The sequence below is a fragment of the Neophocaena asiaeorientalis genome, unplaced genomic scaffold (genome assembly GCF_003031525.2).
Source record: "Neophocaena asiaeorientalis asiaeorientalis breed wild unplaced genomic scaffold, Neophocaena_asiaeorientalis_V1.1 scaffold40, whole genome shotgun sequence".
In the NCBI taxonomy this organism is placed as follows: Eukaryota; Metazoa; Chordata; class Mammalia; order Artiodactyla; family Phocoenidae; genus Neophocaena; species Neophocaena asiaeorientalis.
The window spans coordinates 14,290,654-14,314,203 of NW_020185335.1; the positions used below are offsets into that span (position 1 = coordinate 14,290,654).

Below are 23,550 nucleotides of genomic sequence, written 5' to 3' on the forward strand. Positions count from 1 at the left end.
AATGGACAAAGCAGACAGCATGCGGGGGCAGATGGGTAACGTAAGCGGAGATGGAAGTCCTAAGGAGGAACCAAAAAGAAAGCCTAGACGTGAAAACCACAGTGACAGAAATGAAGAATGCCTTTGATGGGCTTGTAGTTAGACTGGACACAGCTGAGGAAAGAATCACCCAGCTAGAGGATATCTCAATAGAATTCCTGAAAACCAAAAAGCAAGGAGAAAAAGACTGGGGGGGAAAAAAAGAACAGAATATCCAAGGACTGTGGGACAACCACACAAGGTGTAATGTACATGTAATGGGACTATTGAAAGGAGAAGAGAGCAAGGAACAGAAGAAATATTTGAAATAACACTTATTGAGAATTTCCCCAACTTAAATTCAGACACCAAACTACAGACCCAAGAAGCTCAGAGGGTGCCAAGCAGGATAAATGCCAAAAACTACACCTTGGTATATATCATTTTTAAATGATAGAAAATCAAAGATAAAGAAAGTATCCTGAAAGAAACCAAGGGAAAAAACACCTCACCTATAGAGGAACACAGATAACAATTACATCCAACTACTCCCCAGAACCCATGCAAGCAGGAAGAGACTGGAAATATCTAAAGTGCTGAGAGAAAAAACCCCATCACCTAGAATCCGTCAAAAGTGAAGGAGAAATAAAGCCTTTATGAGACAAATAAAAATTGAGAGAATTTGTTGCCAGTAGACCTGCCTTACAAGAAATGTTTAAGGAAGTTCTTCAGAGAAAAGGAAAACAATATAGGTCAGAAACTTAACTGACCACACAGGTAACTGTTTAAAATAATAATGGCAACAATGTATTCAGTTATGTTTGCTTTTGTGCCTGTGTGCGTGAGTGTGTGTGTATACATGTATATGCTGCTCAGGAATATATATTTGTGTGTGTATATACTCACATATGTGTACATATAAGTGAAATGAATGACACAATGATACAAGGGATTGGAAAAAGAAATTAGGATTTTCTTGTTCTTACAAGGTACTCACACCACCTGTGAAGTGGTACAGTGTTATCTGAAAGTGGACTTGGATTAGTTATAAATGTATACTGCAAACTATAGGGAAACCACTTAAAAAAGTAAAAAAGAAAGTATAACTGATATGCTAAGAAAGGAGAAAAAATGGAATTATAAAATGCTCTATTAAAACCATAAAAGGCAAAAAAAAAGAGTGGAGGATAAAAACAGGAACAAATAACAAGGGCAACAAACGGAAAACTATAACAAACATGGTAGATACTATATCAGTAATCACTTTGAATGTCAATGGTTTAAATGCACCAATTAAAACACAGACACTATCGGAGAGGATCAAAACACAAGACCCAATTACATGTTATCTACAAGAAACCCACTTTAACTATAAAGACATATATGGATTAAAAGTAAATGGAATGGGGACTTCCCTGGTGGCGCAGTGGTAAAGAGTCCACCTGCCAATGCAGAAGACACGGGTTCAAGCCCTGGTCTGGGAAGATCCCACATGCTGCAGAGCAGCTAAGCCCGTGGGCCACAACTACTGAGCCTGCGCTCTAGAGCCCGTGAGCCACAGCTACTGAGCAACCCCCACTTGCCACAACTAGAGGAAGCCTGCACACAGCAACAAAGACCCAATGCAGCCAAAAATAAATAAATTAAAATAAATAATTTTTTTAAAAAAGGAAATGGATGAAGAAAGATATACCATGCTAACAATGATCAAATAAAGTAACAGTAGCTATATTAATTTCAGATGGGGCCGACTTCAAAGCAAGGAAAGTTGTCAGGGATAAAAGGGACATTACATAATGATAAAGGAGTCAATTCTCTAAGAATACATAACAATTTTTAACAGGTATGCACCTAAGAACAGAGTGTCAAACTACGTGAGGCAAAAACTAACCAAAGTGCAAGGAAAAACAGATGAATCCATTATCATTGCTAGAGAATTCAATGCCCCCCTCTCAAAAATGGACAGATAAGATACAGCAAGCAGAAATCAGTAAGGATATGGTTGAGCTCAACAACCGTCAATCAAGTGGATAAAATTGACATCTACAGACTACTTCGTCCAACAACAGCAGAACACACATTTTTCTCAAGCTCACAAAGAACATTCACCAAGTCAGACTCCATTCTGGGCCATAAAACACATTGTAACAACATTAAAAGTATAGAAATCATATAACGTCTACTCTTAGACCATGATAGAATTAAACTAGAAATCAGTAACAAAAAAAAAAACTGGAAAATCCCAAAAAAGGTAGAAATTAAACAACACACTTCTAAATAACACATGGGCCAAAGAATAATTATCAAGGGAAATTATTAAATATTTTAAGTCAGATGGAAATGAAAAGACAACTTACCAAAATTTGTGGGATGCCGTGATAGCAGTGCTTAAAGGGAAACTTATAGGGTTGAAGGCACATATAAGATCTAAAATCAATAATCTAGGTTTCCACCTTAGGAAACTAGAGAAAGAAGAGGAAATTAAACCCAAAGTAAGCAGAAGAAGAAAAAAAAAGAATTATAGCAGAAATTTATGAAATTGAAAACAGGAAATGAATAGAGAAAAAATGAACAAAACAAAAAGCTGGTTCTTTGAGAAGATTGATAAAATCAATAAATCCCTAGCCAAGTTAAGAAAAAAAGAGACAGGATACAAAGCACTAGTGTCAGAAATGAGGGCTTCCCTGGTGGCGCAGTGGTTATGAATCCGCCTGCCCAGGCAGGGGACATGGGTTCGAGCCCTGGTCCAGGAAGATTCCACATGCCGCGGAGCAACTAAGCCCATGCGCCACAACTACTGAGCCTGTGCTCTAGAGCCCGTGAGCCACAACTACTGAGCCTGCATGCCACAACTACTGAAGCCCGTGTGCCTAGAGCCCATGCTCCACAACAAGAGAAGCCACCACAACGAGAAGCCCACGCACAGCCACTTGCCGCAACTAGAGAAAGCCCGCGCACAACAATGAAGACCCAACAGAGCCAAAAAATAAATAAATTTAATACATTTTAAAGAATGGCTTCCCTGGTGGCGCAGTGGTTGAGAGTCCGCCTGCCGATGCACGGGGCATGGGTTCGTGCCCTGGTCCGGGAAGATCCCACATGTCGCGGAGCGGCTGGGCCCGTGAGCCATGGCCGCGGAGCCTGTGCGTCCAGAGCCTGTACCTCGCAACGGGAGAGGCCACAACAGTGAGAGGTCCGTGTACCGCAAAAAAAAACAAAAACAAAAACAAAGACCCAACGCAACCATAAATAAATTAATTAATTTATAAATTTATAAAAAAAGAAATGGAAGAGAGGACATCACTACAGATCACATGGAAATTAAAATGAAAACAAAGGAATACTGTGAACAATTCTGTGCCCGCAAATTTGACAGCCTGTATGAAATGGACTGACCTCCTCCTCCAAACAACTGTCAAAACCCACACAAGAAATAAACAATCTGAAGAGACCTATGTCTAGCAACGGGAGAGGCCACGACAGTGAGAGGCCCGTGTACCGCAAAAAACAAAAACAAAAACAAAGACCCAACACAACCATAAATAAATTAATTAATTTATAAATTTATAAAAAAAGAAATGGAAGAGAGGACATCACTACAGATCACATGGAAATTAAAATGAAAACAAAGGAATACTGTGAACAATTCTGTGCCCGCAAATTTGACAGCCTGTATGAAATGGACTGACCTCCTCCTCCAAACAACTGTCAAAACCCACACAAGAAATAAACAATCTGAAGAGACCTATGTCTATTAAGTAAAAGCAATCAATCATTAATAACCTTCCAAAACAGAAAGCCACAAGACCCAGAAGGGTTCACTGGTGAAATCGACCAAACATTTAAGGAAGAAATTATACCAATCCTCTACAATCTCTCTGAGGAGAGCTTCTAGCCTCTATCCAGCATTACCCTAATGACAAAACCAGACAAAGACATTATAAGAAAACCATAGGCCAATATCTCTTGTGAACATAAATGCAAAAATCCTCGACAAAATATTAGCAAACTGAATCCACAAAATATAAAAAGAAGTATACACTATGACCACGTGGAATTTATCCCGGGTAAGCAGGGCTGGTTCAAGGTTTGAAAATCAATATAAGCCATCACATTTGACAGACTAAAAATGAAACATCACGTGATCATATCAACAGTTGAAAAAAAGCATTTGACAAAATCTGATATCCATTCATGATAAAAACTCTCAGTAAACTTGGAATAAAGGAGAAATTTTCCAACTTGATAAAGATCTACCAAAAAAACTACAGCTAAAGTCATACTTAATGATGAGAAAAGTTAGTGGCTTTCCCACTAACAGCAGGTACATGGTAAGGATATTCTCTCTCACCACTCCTTTTCAACTTCGTACTGAAAAGTTCTTGCTAACACAATACGGCAAGAAATGGAAATAAAATGTATACACGTTGGGAAGAAACATAAAAACTCTCTTTGTTCACAAATGACATGATCATCTATGTGGAAAATACTTAAGAACTGACAGGAAAACTTCTGCAACCAGTAAGCATTTATACCAAGGTTGTAGGCAACAAAGTTAATATGCAAAAGTCAATTGCTTTCCTATAAACCAGCAACGAACAAGTGAAATTTGAAATTAAAAGCAGTATTGTTTACATTAGCACTACAACATGAAATACTTAGGTACGAACCTAACAAAATATATAGAAAATCTATATGGGGAAAACTGCAAAATTCTGATGAAGAAAACCAAAGAACTAAGTAAATGGAGGGACATTCCGCGTTCATGGATAAGAAGACTCAGTATTGTCAAGGTGTCAGTACTTCCCAACTTGATCTATAGATTCAACAGTCCCAATCAAAATCCCAGTAAATTATTTCATGGATATCAACACACAAATTCTAAAGTTTATATGGAAAGCCAAAAGACACAGAATAGTCAACACAATCTTGAAGGAGAAGAACAAAGTTGGAGGACTGATGTTACCTGACTTCAAGACTTACTATAAAGCTACAGTAATCATGACAGTGTGGTGTTGGTGAACGAGTAAACGGGGAGATCAATGGAAGAGAACAGACAACGCAGAAACAGAGTTCCATAAATACAGCCAACTGATCTCTGACAAAAGAGCAAAGGCAATACAATGGAGCAAAGACAGTCTCTTCAACAAATGGCGTCGCAACAACTGAACATCCACACGCAAAAGAATAAACCTGAACACAGACCTTCGGCAAAAAATACTCAAAATGGACCACAGGCCTACATGTAAAGTAACTGATAAGCTGGACCTATAAATGTAAAACTTCTGCTCTGCAGAAGACAGTGTCAAGAGAATTAAAAGTCACAGTCTGGGAGAAAATATTTGCAAAAAACACATCTGATAAACGACTATTATCCAAAATACACAAACAACTCTTAAAACTCAACAGTAAGGAAACAACCTGATGTGAAAAGAGCTGACGTGGTCACCCGGGCACCCTCACCAGGTACCTCTGCCCACCGTTTTGCGCTGGTGCTATCTCAATCTCGCTCTCCCACCTACACAATCCAACCATGACGTCAAGGCTGCAAAAGATGGTTACAACCTGAGCTGCCCAATCCAGTACTTCTCTCTACAAGGCATTATTCTCCATTTATTTCCACAAAGCTTTCCCCCAAACCAGGTGCCCTAAAATAAATACAACACAAAGACTCTCAAAATGAAAGAGAAGCTTGAGCTGCCCAACCCAGCATCTCCCCACTAGCAAATCTCAGATGAACATTTCATCACACACTGCTATGAGGACCTCCAGGATCTTCCCTTATTCCAACCTAGAAAAAATTCCCTTCTTCTCACCTTTCTTGAAATGCTTGAACGTCCTAGTCTCTCTCCCCTAATGCCCTCAGCTTATTAAATTCCCTTTTAATGTGTCATTCAAACCAACCACGGTACTCATCCATGGAAAGTCAACCAAAAATCACCAGTTCCTATTCCTGAAGACTACATCCTGCTAATCTCATCTTTAAGCATCAGTCTTGGAGTAGCCTCACCATATGTAGATGACTACCGGCGTTTCAACTTACTAAATACTTCTCTCCTACTAGCAAGGGCAGCTTCTTTAAATGCTACATTTATATGCAACCTACAAGGAAAACTTATCCCACTTCAATTTCATCTTGCTAGATTTGGTCCACAAAGAGAATTTTGGATGCTGAACTGCCAACCAATTTATTTGCTTTTCTTCCTAGTTTTGTATTTTTTAAAATTTATTCATTATTTATTTAAAAAATTTTTTTGGCTGCCTTGGGTCTTCATTGCCGCGCGCAGGCTTTCTCTAGCTGCGGTGAGCGGGGGCTACTCTTCCTTGCGGGACACGTGCTTCTCATTGCGCGGCTTCTCTTGTTGCAGAGCACGGGCTCTGGGCGCACGGGCTTCAGTAGCTGTGGCGCACGGGCTTAGTTGCTCCACAGCATGTGGGATCTTCCCAGACCAGGGATCGAACCCGCGTCCCCTGCATTGGCAGGTGGATTCTTAACCACTGTGCCACCGGGAAGTCCTTTCCTAGCTGTTTATCACCCACAAATCTAGTAAGCATCTTTTCTTTTCCAAATTCATGATAAAAATCCCAGACGGACAAGGTTCAGGAGGGTCTGCACCACGCCACGACATCACCACCACAGGTTCACGCCATCACTGGGCACTGACCCTGCCCGTGCACTCTGCACGGTGAGAGCAGGGCTCTCCTCGGAGCTGGCCCCACTCCACAGGCTTAAGCGGCTGGCACGACTTTTCCATGTCCCGAGACGGTGCCGAGGAGACAAGCCACAGTGTACAGCTGCACAACAGAGAAGGTGAATGAGAAGACCACCACCGTGCCGGGCAAGCAACAAACCCCCCTTCTGAGAAACTGTCTGTTACGGTACTTTACAAGTACAACCTGGGAAACAGGTTTTCTTTCAAAAACTAATAGGTTTGCTTCCAATTCTACTTCAAAAAAGGTACACAGGAGAGCCCAAAACGCTCCCAATGTTACTCCAGTAACCGTGAATGGAATGGCCCAGTGACCTATGGAAACAGCACCAGCGAGCCAAGTGATCTCTAGATGACTCCCCAGAGTCGAGATGGCCAGGTTAGGGCTTCCTGCAGCCTCTGGCCACAAATCTCATGGGTGTTCTGTCCTCTGGTGAGCCAGGCATTAAGGACTCAATTAACTTTCTGTGGCAGCAGCGAAGTACCACTGTGTTTTGTAACCAAAAAGGGAAATGTTTTCTATAAAAAGACTCCATATACCCCTTTAGAAAATAAAGCCACCCAAAAAAGCCTGTTTATATTTGAATCTCCAACAGGCACTTTTCAACTGCCGTCACTCCTAAATATGGAGTCTTAAAAAATTAACATGTCCTACTCAGCCAGCTCTATAAGCAGCGCAAAAATACATGTGTACTGTCGTGGGAGTGAGTGCTTCCAGCGCATCTGAGCTGCGTGCAGAGCAGCGCTGCGGCAGGGCACACTGCCACTCAGCATCACCCAGGCCCCTTCCAGCCAGCTGCTGCGGTGACATTTACAGAAGACGCACACGCGTCTAATAGCTCCACGGGCTTCGGGTACAAACAGAGTGTTAAGCACTCAGTATGCAAAGGCTTCCCTGAGTTATCTGAAAGTTTACACCTTACAAAAGATACACCATAGTACCATGCTGTTCCCGAGATATTTACTGAGCAAAGGAAAAATTTCTCTCACCAACCCAGAGATTCAAGGCCACACAGGCCGACCTGACGGGGAACTTAGTCTAGTGGCCCATCCTCAGAAAAGGAAAGGGCCCTCCTCCAAGAATGGTTCCGACGTGGAGAGCAGGCAACGTAGGCAAGAGCATCTCTCCCTTCATCAAACAGGGCACCTTCAGAATTCAGCGCCACTTTTCCGAGTACCACTAAACGACAAATTTGGGACTTAGTAAGTATTTACTCACATTGCACAGAATAACTAGTAGCTGTCTCTAGAATCCAGGCAGCCTATCAAACTGTGCCCTTCTACCTTAACTATTACTATTAGTAACGAAACCATCTGGGGAGTGTTTATATATAATAACCCTACCACAGCGGAGCCTGCGCTGTGAGAGACTGAGCAGGCAGGCAAATGCTGAGTCCTGCCTTTGGTGTCGAACTGCCCTCAGACTCACACAGGTGCACATACACCTAAACACAGCCCACTCTCCTCCCCGACCTCCTGGAGGAGATGCAGCGGGGAACGGGGGAGAGGCTGTGTATGGTATAAAAATAAAAACGCGATTAGCGGACAGAATCTGTGTTACCAAATCAGGCCTTTTTTTGGTTGTTTTTTTTAAATCAGGTCAGTTGTGCAGGCACGTCCCACCGAAGACAGACACTGCAGGGAATCTCAAAACATCTGTTAAAGTTGGTCACACTCGTCCAACGTAAACCAGGAGGCTGTGCTGACATTTAAGCTCTGGTCTTCTTGACGTTAGTAACACTACGACCTTTCCTCTCATTTTCAAACTGTTATGATGTCCATTAAACGTTGCAAGAATGGAGAATGTGCATAAAGGAAGACAATACAGACTCCTAAGGGTCTGCTAGTTGTAAACAGTGCTACAGATGAAACCCGAGAAGGGCAAAATTGAAAGACAAAGCGGATGCCTGGGAATCAATCACCCTGCCCTCCCACGAGAAAAACCTGCTTAAAAGCCCACAAAGGGACCACATATACCACATACTGATTTAACTCTGCCTCTGCCGGCCTTTACTGTTATGTAACCTTTTCTTGGTCTCAGTCTCCCCAAACGTAAAACTACCCCCACGGGAGTGAAGAATGTTTCCTAAAAAATGAATGCACAGAATTCCCTGGTTAGGACTCGGTGCTCTCACTGCGAAGGGTGAGGGTTCAAAACCTGGCAGGGAGCTAAGATCCCGCAAGCCCTGCAGCATGGCAAAAAGAATGCAGAGTGCCGGGCCAAGCCCTGGAGACTGAATAAATTTGGTTCACAGGGACCTCTTCCTGCACTTTTCCCATGATTTGAGCTCACACCGTGTGGATTCCCCCAGACTCAGTGATTTTCCCCAGAAATAGCAATATCAGCCTTCATTTCGGCTGAAGCGCCTTCCCTTTTCTTTTAGGTCAGTAAGAAAAAATTACAGAGGAGACAGCAGCCATCGTGTCTGCCTATTAATAACCAAGCCCAGTTCCGAGCGGCGGCAGCTCCAAGGCAAAACCCCACGGGCTGTAACCCAGCCCCCAGGATCGATAGACCAACTTCAGTAATTAGTCGGCCTGCTTCCGCCGCTACACCGGGCCTCGTCAATTAGGCATGCACAGCCCTGCCAACAACAGTGGGGTGACGCTTTCATTGTGGAATAAGTAGTAAATTACAAAAGCAATACCCACACCGTTCTTCATTGTTAAGGATCTAAGAGGCATTTTACATGAGTTCTCTTACTTCTGAAAAGGCAGCCGACGTTTTCACATTAGTGAACAGTGCTCCAAGTATGCCTGAGATGCGCCAGTAGGCGAGGCCTCCAGCTGTGATCCAGGGCCGCCTGGATCAAGGTTACTAAGGGGGGTGGGGGGTTACTGTCAAATGCAGATTCCTGAGCCCCATCTTAAAGCGGCTCTGAATCAGACTTGATGTTTAGGGGGACGAGGACAGGAACATGCATTTTCAGAGCTCCCTAGGTGCTAATCGGTGCACGGAAGCCCAAGAATCACCCAGAGAGGTATCCTCTCAGCTCTGAGCCATCTCCCCAGGCTGACAAGTCTCCCAGCCACTCCACCACCGACTCTTGCTGTGAAACCTTGGAAGTTCTTTAAGACACCCCCTCCAAAGTGCAGACAGGGCAGCCACCCCGCGGACTAAGTATGTGCTACACTGTGAAGCGAGGGCAGTAAGAACTGCCCCAGACAAAACACCTGTGCGCTGCAGACAGCTGTGCCCACAGTGCCTGGGGAGAAAGTCAGACCCGGGGACAAGGCTCCAGGAACACATGCCCTCTGCGACTTTGAAACTCTACCTCTGGGCCGGTTTAAATGTTTCTGGAGGATAAAACATAAACCTAACTGAGACTCCTAAGAGGAGAGAAGTGAAATGTTCCCGACTGGGAAGGCTAAGGATTAGACAGACGTCAATTCTCCCTAGGTGAAATCGACAAACTGCGATCCAATCGAAATCCCACGGGAACGTTTATACAACAGAACTTGAACATTCTGAAGCTCTTATGAAAAAAAATGAGTGGGGCTTCCCTGGTGGCACAGTGGTTAAGAACCCACCTGCAAATGCAGGGGACTCAGGTTCCAGCCCTGGTCCAGGAAGATCCCACATGCCGTGGAGCAACTAAGCCCATGCACAACTACTGAGCCTGCGCTCTAGAGCCCGTGAGCCGCAACTACTGAGCCCACGAGCCACAACGACTGAGGCTGCACACAACTACTGAAGCCCGCGCACCTAGAGCCCGTGCTCCACAACAAGAGAAGCCACTGCAATGAGAAGCCCACGCACCTCAACAAAGAGTAGCCCCCACTCGCCACAACTAGAGAAAGCCCGCACGCAGCAACGAAGACCCAATGCGACCAAATATTAAAAAAATTTAAAAATTAAAAAAAAATGAGTGCATGACAAAGAAATGCTTTAAGTAAATGAGAAAAACCTTCCTGCTATCCAAATAAACCACAGAGCTATAGCGATTAAAATGGAGCAATACTAGAACAGGTGGGAAGAGAAGATCAAGGAATCAGAAGAAAACCCGGAAACATCCAGACCCTTCTGGACTGCTCTCTGCTCTGGGCCGGCTCTCTGGCCCAGTCTGCAGGCACACGTGCGTGCACACACACTCAGGCACGTGCTGCTCTGTACCTTAGGTTTCTGCACAAGCTTTTTTGTACAACATGAGAGGGAACACTTCTTCAGGGTATACTCCTAACAGCGCACGTGGGGTCGAGGGGCAGGCGCAAGCAACAGGGCGCTGGAACCACAGGTGCTGCGGGCGACACTTCAGCCAGCGGGAGGACCCCTGCTTGCCCAGCCCTCGCCGCCTGACAAGCCGGCCTTCCGTGTGAGCCACTCGTGCTGCCTTCTCACGTCAGGCCGCTGGCCGCTCACTACTCTACACAAAGTCTCTATCCTGAACACGAGCTCGCTTCACGCCGTAAACCTGGCACCACTCCCACACTTTCCTGGTGGCATCATTCCTGATACAAAAACCTTAACACTTCCCATGGTCAGACAGTCACCCTCTTGTGGCTTCCGGTGTGTGACTCACTCAGGGAACCTTCCCTGAGACGTGCTTGCTCCCTACACACAGTGGCTGCAGACACTGTAACAGCAAGGAACGGGCCACACAGGGCGCACCTTCCTCGCTGGTCTCACAGAACACGCTGGGGCAGGGCAGGGGAAGGGCTGCGGCTGTGCGCATGCCCAGGCACCGAGCCCAGCGCCCACGACGACAAAGGGGAACGGAGGTCGTCACCCCACAGTATCTCTCACACACCGCTTCCGATTTCTTGCATCCCACCAGGGGCCTTAAAAACAGAGCCAGCCTCGAACACCACGCACCTGGGAACCGCAGGCACGTGAAGCAGCAGTGAGTGAACTGGGCTGAGCAGCAGAAACACAGAAACTGAGCCGGTCGTTTAAAATCTCCCGGCAAACAGGCTAAGAGGAGAAGCCAGGGACAGACCCTCCGTGCCCCAACTTTCAGCCCCGCAGGGACCACGGGCTCTGGGGAAATGCACCGCCGCACCCTGGCCACTGAAGAGAACAGCTCAGCGCAGCTCTGCCCGGCTGCCCATCTCCCCACCGAGAACCAGAGATGACGGCCCAGAAGGTAGGCTCAAAAAAAAGATACTGTAGACAAAAAAGACAAGAAATAAAGCGCCTAACCCTTTCCCCGCCACACCACTCTATCCAGGCTAGAACAGGGGTGCCGAGAGAGGCAGCTCAGTTCTGTCTCTGAACCTTCACATTAGCATTTCGCAGGTTCCCCAGTATACCTTCAGGAATTCTCCCACTTTAATTACAATCAGCAAAAAGGTAATGAGAGACCTGCTCACCAGGAACGACTTCTGACTTAGGACAGAGGCCTCGCATGCCGAGCAGGCGCAACCGGGCCGACGACGCCGGGACACAGCTCACGACGCGCAGTGAGGCGGGGCTCGGGACAGCAGGCCCGGCGAGCTCTGCAAAGGGCACTGACTGCACGGCACTAGGGCCTCCCTGCTTCCCTGGAGCCAACACCTGCAATACCTGTCACAGAAGCGGAAAGGTCTGGAGGCCACGAGAAAGCACGCGCCACGGCACAGCCCAGCAGGGCACTGCGGGACAGCCCACAACATGCCACCACCATCAACACCAGGCCCCACGGGTGCTGCAGGCCCCACGGGGCCGTTCACCATCCCTCACCCATTCGCTACAGGCAAAAGCTACCAAAGCTGACAAAAATGCAACAAAAACATCAAGAACCGATTCGCCAGAAGTGAACAAAAGACTTAACAACTGGATTTTGAAAAGAATAACTGAAGCAAAGCAAGAAAGACAAAAAAGGGTACATGCTCTGGGCCTGAACACACTTTAAATTACGGGGAAAATGAAAATGACTAGGTCTCAACATATGCACAATGAAATCAATTTCTAATATGAAAAGTTCTTAGTTGCCATGCCTTTCCCAAAACAAGTAAGACAAGAAGATGCAGGCGGCGCTCGGGAGAGCACACCAAGGCTCACCCTGGGTCCAACTTTACTAGGACTGCTCTCCAGAGCTTCCCTGGCAGCTTAGCGAGCTTGGGAATCTCTGAGCACCTTCCAATCACTCTCACGGTCAACTCTTCACACGGCTAGTCTAACACTCCAGGCTGGAAGCCGATCTGAGCAGGCCGACAGCCGGGTGTTCACGGGCTCCTAAAAGGCCCCTCAGGGGACCACGGAGCACACCCTCCAGAGACCTCCCTCGGATGCAAGTCCCGGGACCTGACAGCAGCCCTGTACCCCCCCGAATTCCGCTCCGCTGAGGCGGGGAGCCTGGCGGCCGCCTTAACAATACAGAGCTGGTGCCCCAGAGCCACGCATGCGCCCCACGAGGGCAAAGCCACTGACTCGACTTTCAGTCCGTCACGCTACTAGGCTTCTTCTTGTACATAATTTATACGCAGACACACCGTCCGTCTCTCTACAGAGTCAGGTGTGTGGCTCTGGCCACGGAGACTGCAGGGGTGAACGTGACAACCACACGTCAATGTCACCGACAGAAGCAGGAATCGAGCACCAACGATGGCCGAGCCTGCTTTATTCAACAGTGACATAAAGGCTTCCCTGTCCTTCCTCTGATACGCTTCCACTATTCCTACGTCAAGCGGACCTAGCCGGGTACCTCCTCTCAGCGACACGGCACTCCACGGGCAGCAAGATGAAACCCAGAGCTGCCTCTGGGGCGATAAACGGACAGGAGAACTGCAGGAAAACATGACCACTGCTGACGCCGACGAGGGGGGGGAACGAGCCCGGATGCGGCGCTGGTCCCAGAGACCCTGGCAATGCCTTCCACGAAGCCAGATGTCAGGCAGCCGGCACCGGGCCGGGCTGCTCCTCGAAGGGGAAGCTCCTCCCTCACTTTGGTCACCAGCCAGACTGGTCTCCCAGGCGGGGCAACCGCGCTCCTCAGAGGCCTGGAATTATCCCACAAGAACCGACCCCGTCACCGTGAACCCCAGACGCCGGCACGGGGCAGGGGCGGGCCCAGGGGTCACGCTCCTCACCTTACCTGACTTGCTCCCACGTCCTGGTGGCCAAATGCAGGACCCAGAGGTCCCTGTAGTGGTAGAAGTGCTCTCCATCGGGAGAGGCAAACTCCCCGCCAAAGATCCACAGCTGTCCGCCGCCCTGGGGCACCATCACAGCCTGTTGAGAGAATGGTGACAGGTCAGGGCACAGCCATACAGCTCTCGGGGAAAACCGGAGCCCCTCCCCCAGAACACCCGGTGCCAAGCCCTGACCTCGTCTTCAAATGCCTGCCCCGTCAGGTCCTTCTCGTATCCTGCCCCTCTGTGGTTCTGCTGAAGGCCCAGGACTCACAGGCCACGTGGGAACCAGGCGGGACCGCCTGGGCTGACAGAGCCACACAAGCCATTGGTGGGCCAGCCCGCCCTGAGAGTCACCAGCCCTGGGCCCAGACAGCGAAGGAGGCAACTGGGCCTGTCCTTCACACCAAGGGGGTGCAGGACGGGAACCCGTCAAGGGGCCGTCTGGCCAGGGGCTCACGTGCAGTGCCAACGGCAGCAGGCACAGTGTGGCCAGGGCAGGGGAACTGGGTCGGGGGTAGCTAGACGCCAGGTACTCCAAAGCAGCCCGTGTGAATGCCTCCTGCCCTCGCAAACCGCCACGGGCAAGCACACAGTGGGCGGTCAGATGGTGGTTCCCAGAAGGCCCGCCCCGGGCACCCTCCGAGCACCCTGGGGCTTGCACTGCAGTGCGGTCCTTCGCTTAATTAAGCTTAACGCTGCAGAACCGCGGCTCCATCACCGATGCCGCTCCTGTCCTGGTGACACACTTAGGGTGATGTGCCCCCCCCCCACCATTTTCACTCAGTCTTGTGCATCCTCTCAGGACTGACCTATCGAGACAAGCCAGCTTCCTAGGACTCTAAAACCCCAGTAATTATAAAGAAAGAAACTGACCACTTCAAATCTTTAAACCAGACGTGAGGATTAGCTCAGGCCCAAACCTAACACGTTTTTTTGAGCTTAATGAAGTTTAGGTAGTACTTTCACGCTACTAGATACAATGTAGTTTTGAAATATCATATTATAGAAGCTACTGAATGTCCCAGGATAACACCACAAATAATGCATTAACTGGGAAGAACGGTACAGGGAGAATATATGTATATATACATACACATACACGTGCACATACGTGCACACACACGTATACACACGTATGTACGCATACAGTCCAACTAATATGAAATGCATAGAAATATGAATCACAGGTGCAGAGAAAAGATGCAGAAAATATAAATTAGGAGTTCTGGAAGAATGGACAATGGACTTACGCTGCTTTCATTATCTTCATTTTTTTTTTCACAATGAATATTTATTACTTACATAATCAGTTTTCAGAGTCATTCTTAAAAAATGAAGTCAAACTCCAGGCAAGAAAAAAGACTGCGACCAGAGTGTGTCTCCCACGTCCCATCACAGGCAGAACTCTGGGGACGACACGAAGGTGGACTGATGGCCAGTGATCTGAAGGCTCTGTATTAACCTCCTCCTCAAAGACCATAAACACCAAGAAAGAGCTAACATACTACTCAAGAGAAGATGAAAACTATAGGGACAGGCATATAACTTCCACTTCTGCCCAGGCTCAGCAATCAGCACCATGCCAGCCCTCCCACTGTAAACAAGGAGAAAACTGGACAAAACCCATGAAGCACGACAGCCAGACAGCACGACGTGCAGGACCGTGATCCTGAGACACGGTAAACGGGCAAGGTCAGCCCTCTGACCCCACAGGCAGTTTCACAGCCTCGTGGTCCTGCTGAGCTGAGGAAACAGAAGCCAGAGCTCCCGGATGCTGAGGCAGCTGGAATTTGCAGGGCCGAGCAGCCTGAAGTCTGGCTGGGTTCCCCGGGAGCCCACACTAAGCTGCACGTGTGCAGACTGAGGCCACCCGAGGCCGGGCACACGGTGGGCACCATCACTGTGAGGCTGAAAACCTGAAAACGACCTGAGCTCACGGGGGGCTCGGAGACAGACAAGTTCCAACCAGAGTGACAGGTGCCACTGAATACCCAGGGCGTTCACTAGAGACCCCAGCAAGGCCACGCCATAGAGCTACCATCCTTCGAGAGAGCCTCCAAAGGCTCACGGTGATCTGCACGAGGCTGAGCCACCTACCAGAATGAAACGCATCATCTGTTGATGAATGAAAACAAACGCAGACAGTCAACCCTCCAGCTGCCCTTTGCTGAATGGCGTCATGCTCACGGCAGGAGGGGTATGGGCGTCCCAAACACCACCCACTTTACTGGCGTGACACAGACTGAGGACGCTGTCTCCTTGTGGGCCAGGCTGAAACTGCAGAAGGCATCTCAACAAGGACAAGCTGACAGAGAAGGAGTATGAAGACCCCAGAGGAATGCTGTGAATGCGAAGACATGTGAGAATCTGAAAAGACAAGAACCGTCCTAGTCCTCAGGGATGTATCTCAGCTTTGGGGCTTGCCCAGGCTTCCCTAAGATCTGCTTTTGCATCCACAAATTCTATCATCTAACCACACAGTTCCAGCAGAAAAATGTGACCCACATCAACAAGGTTGGTCAATACAAAGAGACCAGAAATGATACAGATGAGAGAATCAGCAGACAAGGACTTGAAAAGTTATAAATATGTCCGAAGACTTAGGAGAAAACATGAACATAATAAATAAACATGTAAACAACCAACATTCCCTGGATCTAAGAGGCAAAGCACTGCCCAGAGACCAAAGTAGGACGGCACTGCTCCCCATACAAGGCAGGGCTGTCCTAGCCAGCATCTACTTTGCTACTTGTCCCACGAGGCTGTATGCTTCCCAGGTGTTTGGGTTTCTGTATTGTTGTCTTAACTGGAATAAAATCATGTCTAGAAAACCTTAACTTCACAACTCTCCAAAAAAAGGCACAATGGAGTCCAAACAACATACAGACTCTGTGAATGGATTCTGACATCAGCCACATACGTCAGCTTTGTGAAAGCCAAGTCCTAAAAACGTGCCAGGCCATCAGGACCAAAGGAAACACAAAATATGGGGCATCACCAAGAACGGCAAGTGTGTCTTTTTTGTCACTGTAGCCCAGCTCTAGAAGAGTGCCTTGCATGTTAAAGATGCTCAGAATTTCCCAAGGAACAAGCCTGCAACACCTTCTCGGATGGATGGCAACGAAGCTGTGACTGCGCTGGAGGAAAACACTCCCTGCAGCTCATGTGGGCACTGTCGGTGCAATTCTGCTCACGCAGGAACAGGCATTTTGTAAACGCTGACTCTTCTACATAAACGGCTTACTGCTCATACTTGCACCAAGGCCGATGAGAACGGAGGTGACATTTTTTTAACCATAAGGAACCTTCTGTTCTACTGTATGAGAGAATGCATTTTGTTTCAAGTGAGTTTAGTTAGTCCTTGCTTGGGGAGAAACAAACCATCAGGCAAGTAACAAAATGTGAACTCCGTCTGCGCCCGCACCTCCCACTCCCCCACGCCTCAATCCTCAACAGTCCCGTCAGCCCGTCCAGGCAGGAGCGTCTGAACATTCTCCCCAAGGGAGGGTGCCCAAGGAGGGTGCCCAAGGAGGGGAGCACCTGCCAAAGCCTGACAGGTGAGGCCTGACAGGTCGTCGTCAGGCGCACCTTCAATGGGCCTCGTGACCCTTTCCCTTCTCTCACTGGCTGTATTCATTTCAGAAAAGGCCACTGAACTCTCAAATTACACGCTAAAATAACTTAACCACTGGACCACCAGGGAAGTCACGGGTTAAGACTCCACGCTCCCAATGCAGGGAGCACGGATTCGATCCCTGGTTGGGGAACTAAAATCCCACAAGCCACACAGCACAGCTAAATGAACGAATGAATGAACAAAATAAAATAACCCCCCGAAAATCTAGAGAAAAGACAGAACGAAGGGTCCACGTATAAGCTTTCTCTTTCTACTCATTTTGCCCGATTCACGATAAAGAACGTGGCTTCTATCATCACATTCATAACCTAGTCCATCCTGAGGAGAAAACTTTTTTTACTATTTATTTATTTATTTATTTGGCTGCACCGGGTCTCAGTCGCAGCACGTGGGATCTAGTTCCTTAACCAGGGATCAAACCCGGGCCCCCTGTGTTGGGAGCACGGAGTCTTAACCACTGGACCACCAGGGAAGTCCCATGAGGAAATTTTTATGTCTCAGAATTTAACGTAGTGGAATTTGAACTGTAATGACCTTTAGGCAAAGACTTTATAAGCAATTATGTTTCCCACGGCCCTGATTTGTTGTGAGATTCACAGAGTAAACAGCAAGCCGACTTTATCTACAGGGGTAACACTAAGCTCAGACTCATGAAGTACTCACAAGATGCTCACACAAACCGGAGCCTGCCGAAGCAACTTACTTAAAAACCTCAACGACACTAATACTTCAAGGACAGAGTCAATAACTGATTAAAACGCACAAGAAAACGAACATCAAAGAAGCACCTCAGCCTGCGTTCCTGGGGCCCAGGAACTGGAGAGGCGTTGAGCGCTCCCCGCCGGATGGGCCGGGATGGGACAGGACAGGACTAAGTGCTTGGCCTGGAGGCCTGGGGTGGATGCATTCTCAGAGCTGGAGAGGGCTCCGGCGAAGGGACTAGAACTTATCGAGATCCATTTATTAGTCTTACTGAGGTATGGCTTTTAAATCAGAAAGCAGTGCATGCCTCTCTTCCAGAAGACGAACCAGTCCACATGCCTGCAAGCCCGGCTATGCATGAGACACCTATGCAGCTCAGGCAGTCAGCTCCCCCTCACAGACCCCATTTCAATCGGGAGGCTACTCTGAGCACAGGGTTAGAAAAGAGAGAACCACACGCTGTGGAGGGATGCTTCAGTCGTGCCGCAGTAGGCTGACACCGGAGAGGTATCACTCTTTCAGATTATCTTTTGAGCCCCAACACTGTCCCGGGTACAATAATGGACAAGAAAGACCAATGCCTGTCCTCGTGGAGCGTAAGAATGTGGAACCATGAAAGCAGGACTCCTTCCCTGGTAAGTCATCGGCTCTGAAGGAGCTCGCTGGGGTGAGCGGAAACGAGCTGAAAGCATACCGACCTGGCGCTGCTCCCTCAGCGTCCCCGGGCACGACTCACTTCACTCTGCAATAGCTACTTTCCGTAACCACTGACACCTTCCGTTCTGTCTTCTTGTTTTCATCTCTCTGGTCACCAGATCTTGGGCCTGTGGGAGCCTCTCTCACTCAAATCCAAGAGCCTTTTTCTGACTGCTCCACGCCAGGCACCACGTCGGTATTTTTACCTGGCTTCACACCACCTGCAGGAGCAGGAGTTCATCTCCAGCCTCACAGGTGAAGGCTGAGGGTGAAGCAGCTCAGAAGCAAGGCCAAGTTGGAGGCGGCAGAGTGAGGACCAGGGGCAAGGTCCTGCGTCTCCATACCAGGCTGCCCGCCATTACCAGCTCTAAAGGTCTGTCGTGGAATCCCGAGCCAGAGCCCCAGCGAGAGGAGGGGAGGCTGATGGCCATACGGACACGTACCTGGTGAGCACAACGCCTCGGAGGTGGGTTGGGGATTTCGACTTTAGTCCAGGCGTCCTTCCTGATGTTGTAGATGTAGAGTTCATTATATAAAAAAGTCTGCAGAAAGGAAGAGGTACTTTAGCGTCACGAATGGTGCTTCCACACAAGCGACAGCAAGTGGAAGGTAGGATCTCAATCACTAGCTCTCCTCAGGAAACGTGTTTTCTAAGGCTGGTCCCCGGGCCCTTCAGGGTGATGACACAATGACAAAGACCATCTCTGGACCGCCACGCAGGGAAGGCGAACTCAGGATTTTGGAGCTGTTTCATCTATAGCTCTGACACCCAGGGCTTTCTGGTCTGCTCAAAACTAAAAATTACAGGTTTTACAATTTATCAGCACTTTCCCTATTCAAACACCTTTGGAAACCCATCATGAGGAAGAACAGCAGGGTACTGGCCCACCTCACGCAGGCGGTAAGAGACGCGACCCTAAAGGTCCCTAAAGGACCCTGGTGGCTTGTCAAGGACCATGGCCCAGGCCAGTCCTGACATGTAGACACACAAGAGGGGAGTTCAAGGACCATGAATATCTGATATCAGCTTAAAATGAAGTTTCCTCTAAATGAGACCCATGAAAACTTGGAAGGAAAGAAGAAAATATATACGTAACTTTTTGGCCATTGAAATATTCACCTCCGAAAAGGATTAATTCTTCTTTCTCAGGATGAGCACAGAGTGAGGCGTTTAACCTGCAAGAGACACAAGCAGCAGCTCAACACAAAATCAAACCACGTGACGCCCAAAGTGAGAGCCGTTCTCCTTTCCATCAGAGGGCTTCACCACCAGGGACGCACCTGTCCTAAACTTCTGTGAAAGAGGAGCCTGGCGCTGAGGACAGAAGCTGAGGCACCGCCCTTAAAAGCAGCCTCACCGTCAAGACACTAACACCCCGGCTCAGTCTCCTACGAGGGCAGGGGCTACTCACACAGCGTTTGGCTGAAAATCAGCAGCAGTGGGAAGCCCAGGGGCTCCTGTTCATGTGCCAATTTTCCAGAACTTCCTGTTTCAAAGGTCTATCCTCTTAAATCACAATCTAAACTGTTCCAAGAGGTCCAGTATTGAAGCATTTCAATATACAACCCAGATCCCTTCCATCTAGAAAATGCAAATACTTTTCTGCTTACTTCACACACGAGGACAAGGGAATAGCCATAAGGGAATTGTAAGGAGGTCCTGACCATTGCAGCAGGAAGTAATGAAGGGTATGGTGACTGAGAGGGAAAATACCCTTCTTGCAGAAACCCTTAGAGCGGCATTCCCCAAGGTGCCCTCCACCACGTTAATCCCACAGGACGCTTCTCAAAGGGAAAAGGGTTTCAAGGTCAAGGAAGTCTGGGAAATCTGAAAACTTTTTCTCCTGGGGATTTAATGTAGACAGAGACGTTCTATAGGCTGAGAAACGCTGTAGCCAAACCCTCAAGTCAAGAAAGTGCACCCTGGGCTCTGGTACAACCAAGCACCTCATCCTCATGTCCCCATTAAACTACCTCTGAGCCAAGACGTGGGGACGCACACACTTAAACTTGGTAATTTTCATGGGTTATTCCCCATAATGCGATAGAGAGGTGGAGGTGAGAAGGTACTAAGGTTACCACCGAGTAACCCAGTAGATCTGCATCCCAGTAGATCTCAGCTCCAACTGCTCCCTTCTGCCAGGAAGCTTCCCAGCTGACCCATGGAACTGCCAATGTCTCACATCACATTGTGACATTACACCTGGCCTTTTTGGGCAGCATACTTTAGGAAAAATGTCATCCAAAAAAATTAACCCACATTCAAAGTGAATTCCCTCAGGGGTGCTGTACAGATAAAGCCTCAAAGGTCTCAAGGACTTAACCGCTTCAACAATTCAGATGAAAACATCCACCGACCACGTGTGACTCTTATGCTTGGCCTCAACGATAACATGATAAATACAAAGAAAATAATAGCAGACTCCTAACGGAATTTACGAGCCAAAGAATAAGAAGGATCTGCAACTTTGGGAGCGGCTGCAAAGTCGCTTGTGTCTGCTCAGGGGTAAGCACACTGCTCCCGACCCTCAACAGGTAATGATCGCACGCCGGGGGCGAAGTCGTGGGATTCGGGGCCATGCCCTGCACCCACTGAAGCAGAGGGGGCACTCTTACCACCTCCCTTCCTGACGTGCTAGACCAAGGCCTCCACTCAGGCCTGAGGGAAACAAAGCAAATCATTTCTCAGCTGATCAAGACAGCCCCGGATGCTCGTGCAGTTAAGGCATTTCCCCTTCTCCAAAGGACACGGCATCTCCTTATCAGGGTCACTCAGCCTCCCTGGGCTCCTAGCTTGACGTACTCCGTGTCCGGCCTCCTGCTCTGCCAGGAGCAAGTGTAAGAACTATTGAGCCTGAATCGTGATCAAATTAGAGAACTGGCATTCCGGGGCCAAGGGGACGAGAAGAAAGGAGCAAGAAGCCAGTGAAAACCACAGCCTGGGGCTTCCCTGGTAGTGCAGCTGTTAAGAACCCACCTGCCAATGCAGGGGACACAGGTTTGAGACCTGGTCCGGGAAGATCCCACACGCTACAGAGCAACTAAATCCGTGCGCCACAACTACTCAGCCTGCACTCTAGAGCCCGCGAGCCACAACTACTGAGCCCGCGAGCCACAACTACTGGAGCCCACGCGCCTAGAGCCTGTGTTCGGCAACAAGAGAAGCCACCTTGACGAGAGGACTTCACACCGCAACAAAGAGTAGCCTCCACTCTCTGCAACTAGAAAAAGCCCGCGCACGGCAACGAAGACCCAACGCAGCCTAAAGTTAATTAATTAATTACTTTTTAAAAAAGCAAAAGAAACCCCACAGCCTGCTCCTTCCACAGGGTCTCAAATCCCACAAAAGATGCTGGAGCTCCTCACATAAACTACAAACCCACCTAAAATGGCTAACAGACAGTTTACGCTTAATGGTCACACTTTTCACACGAGAATTTGAAAGCATTATGAACGAACACAGCAAAAAGCTATCACGATTTTAAGTTTCGCACCGTGATGGGCCTTTAGAAACCTAAGAAGCAAGGAGACGCTCACGGACTGCCCACAGACTGTCACCAGGTGGCGAGCAACCAAGCCCACACAACCTCCCTGACGGGCAGAGCAGCTGTGCCAGGAGAGCTCATCACCGTGTTTCTACACGACAATGAAGCTGAGCTGCCTCACTCCCATTCTTCCTAAGTGGAAGTGAAAAAAACGTTTTGTGGGAGCTGATCTGGCGGGTTTTCATGATGAAAATGTCCCAAGTGCCTGGTTACTTACAAAAACACGGTGCCTACTTCAAGCACTTTTCCAATCTATACCAGAAAACTTCAGGTCAGAAGCTACACTGGAGAGTCCGTGCTGCTTACCTTGGAGAAGGTGGGGAGCAGGGTGTCTCCACGATCCGAGTCTTTCTGGCATCGAGAGCCTGGAAGTGGGCTATGAGGGCTTCGAGGTCCTCCTATAGACAGACAAGCCACCACACGTGAGACGTTTTCTTAAACCCTGTCACGGGGCCAGATGCCTGGGTCAGCTTTCCCCAGCCCCTCTGACCTGACCGGGGTCCAGTCCCATCGGTGAATTACAACCTGCTCCTCCCATTTCAAACACACAGGACCTGACACGTGCGCAAATGCTCAGGGCCTGGCCTTCCCGCGCACGGCATGTGCATCGCCTCCTTCCAAACTCTCGCCCCGCCCCCCAAGGCCTTCCTCTCAGACAAGCCCACCCAACTTCACGCCAACACCTCCAGCCACCCCTGGAAACCCAGGCCTGGGCTACCGCACCAGCCTGCTTTGCTGTCTGCAGAGCAGGGTCTGATGTTTTCTTGCTCACTTATTTATTTTGTTGCCACCTCCCTCCCACCAACACAAAACATAAGCTCCAAATGAACCAGACATGTCAGTCTGCTTAGAACGGCGCCTGCGCGGTGGGGGCCCGACATCTCTCAGCTGCAGCCAATCCGTGTACGAAGGCCTCCACCTTCGCAGAAGGACCGCAGAAACCAATTTAGACGTTAAGGCGCCCATTTCCGCGCACAGCTGGGTAGCACTGGCACTCAGTCTTCCCGCCCTCAGTCCCTGCGTTTGCAGTAGTCCCGCCCACCCCACAGTGATGCACGATGTCTGTCACGGGAAAGTCTCCCATCCTTCTCGTCAACGCTCAGCCCAGCACCCTGCTCATGCTGACACCTGGCATCTGTCCCCCACATCCTTCCTCCCATCCCATCCCACCCCACCCCACCCCACACTA

At 48.5% G+C, this 23,550-nt stretch overlaps 1 protein-coding gene across 6 annotated transcripts in view; it reads right to left on the reverse strand.

Moving 5' to 3' along the window:
* The window catches only part of KLHDC4 (kelch domain containing 4), a 67,867-nt gene that overhangs the window by 41,188 nt on the left and 3,129 nt on the right, over nucleotides 1–23,550 (reverse strand). For 4 of the 6 annotated variants that reach the window (XR_003001890.1, XM_024735533.1, XM_024735532.1 and 1 more), the window contains exons 2-5: nucleotides 22,668–22,759; nucleotides 19,914–19,992; nucleotides 19,260–19,358; nucleotides 13,742–13,878 (exon numbers count right to left, since the gene is read on the reverse strand). Coding sequence is in view for 4 of the 6 variants with exons in the window: in XM_024735533.1 (XP_024591301.1) it covers nucleotides 13,742–13,878; nucleotides 19,260–19,358; nucleotides 19,914–19,992; nucleotides 22,668–22,759 (407 nt within the window). In the remaining 2 variants the exon portion in view is untranslated. Of the gene's footprint in view, nucleotides 1–13,736; nucleotides 13,879–19,259; nucleotides 19,359–19,913; nucleotides 19,993–22,667; nucleotides 22,760–23,550 lie in introns of those variants that run through there. The other 2 variants (XM_024735534.1, XM_024735535.1) reach the window with 2 other exon arrangements.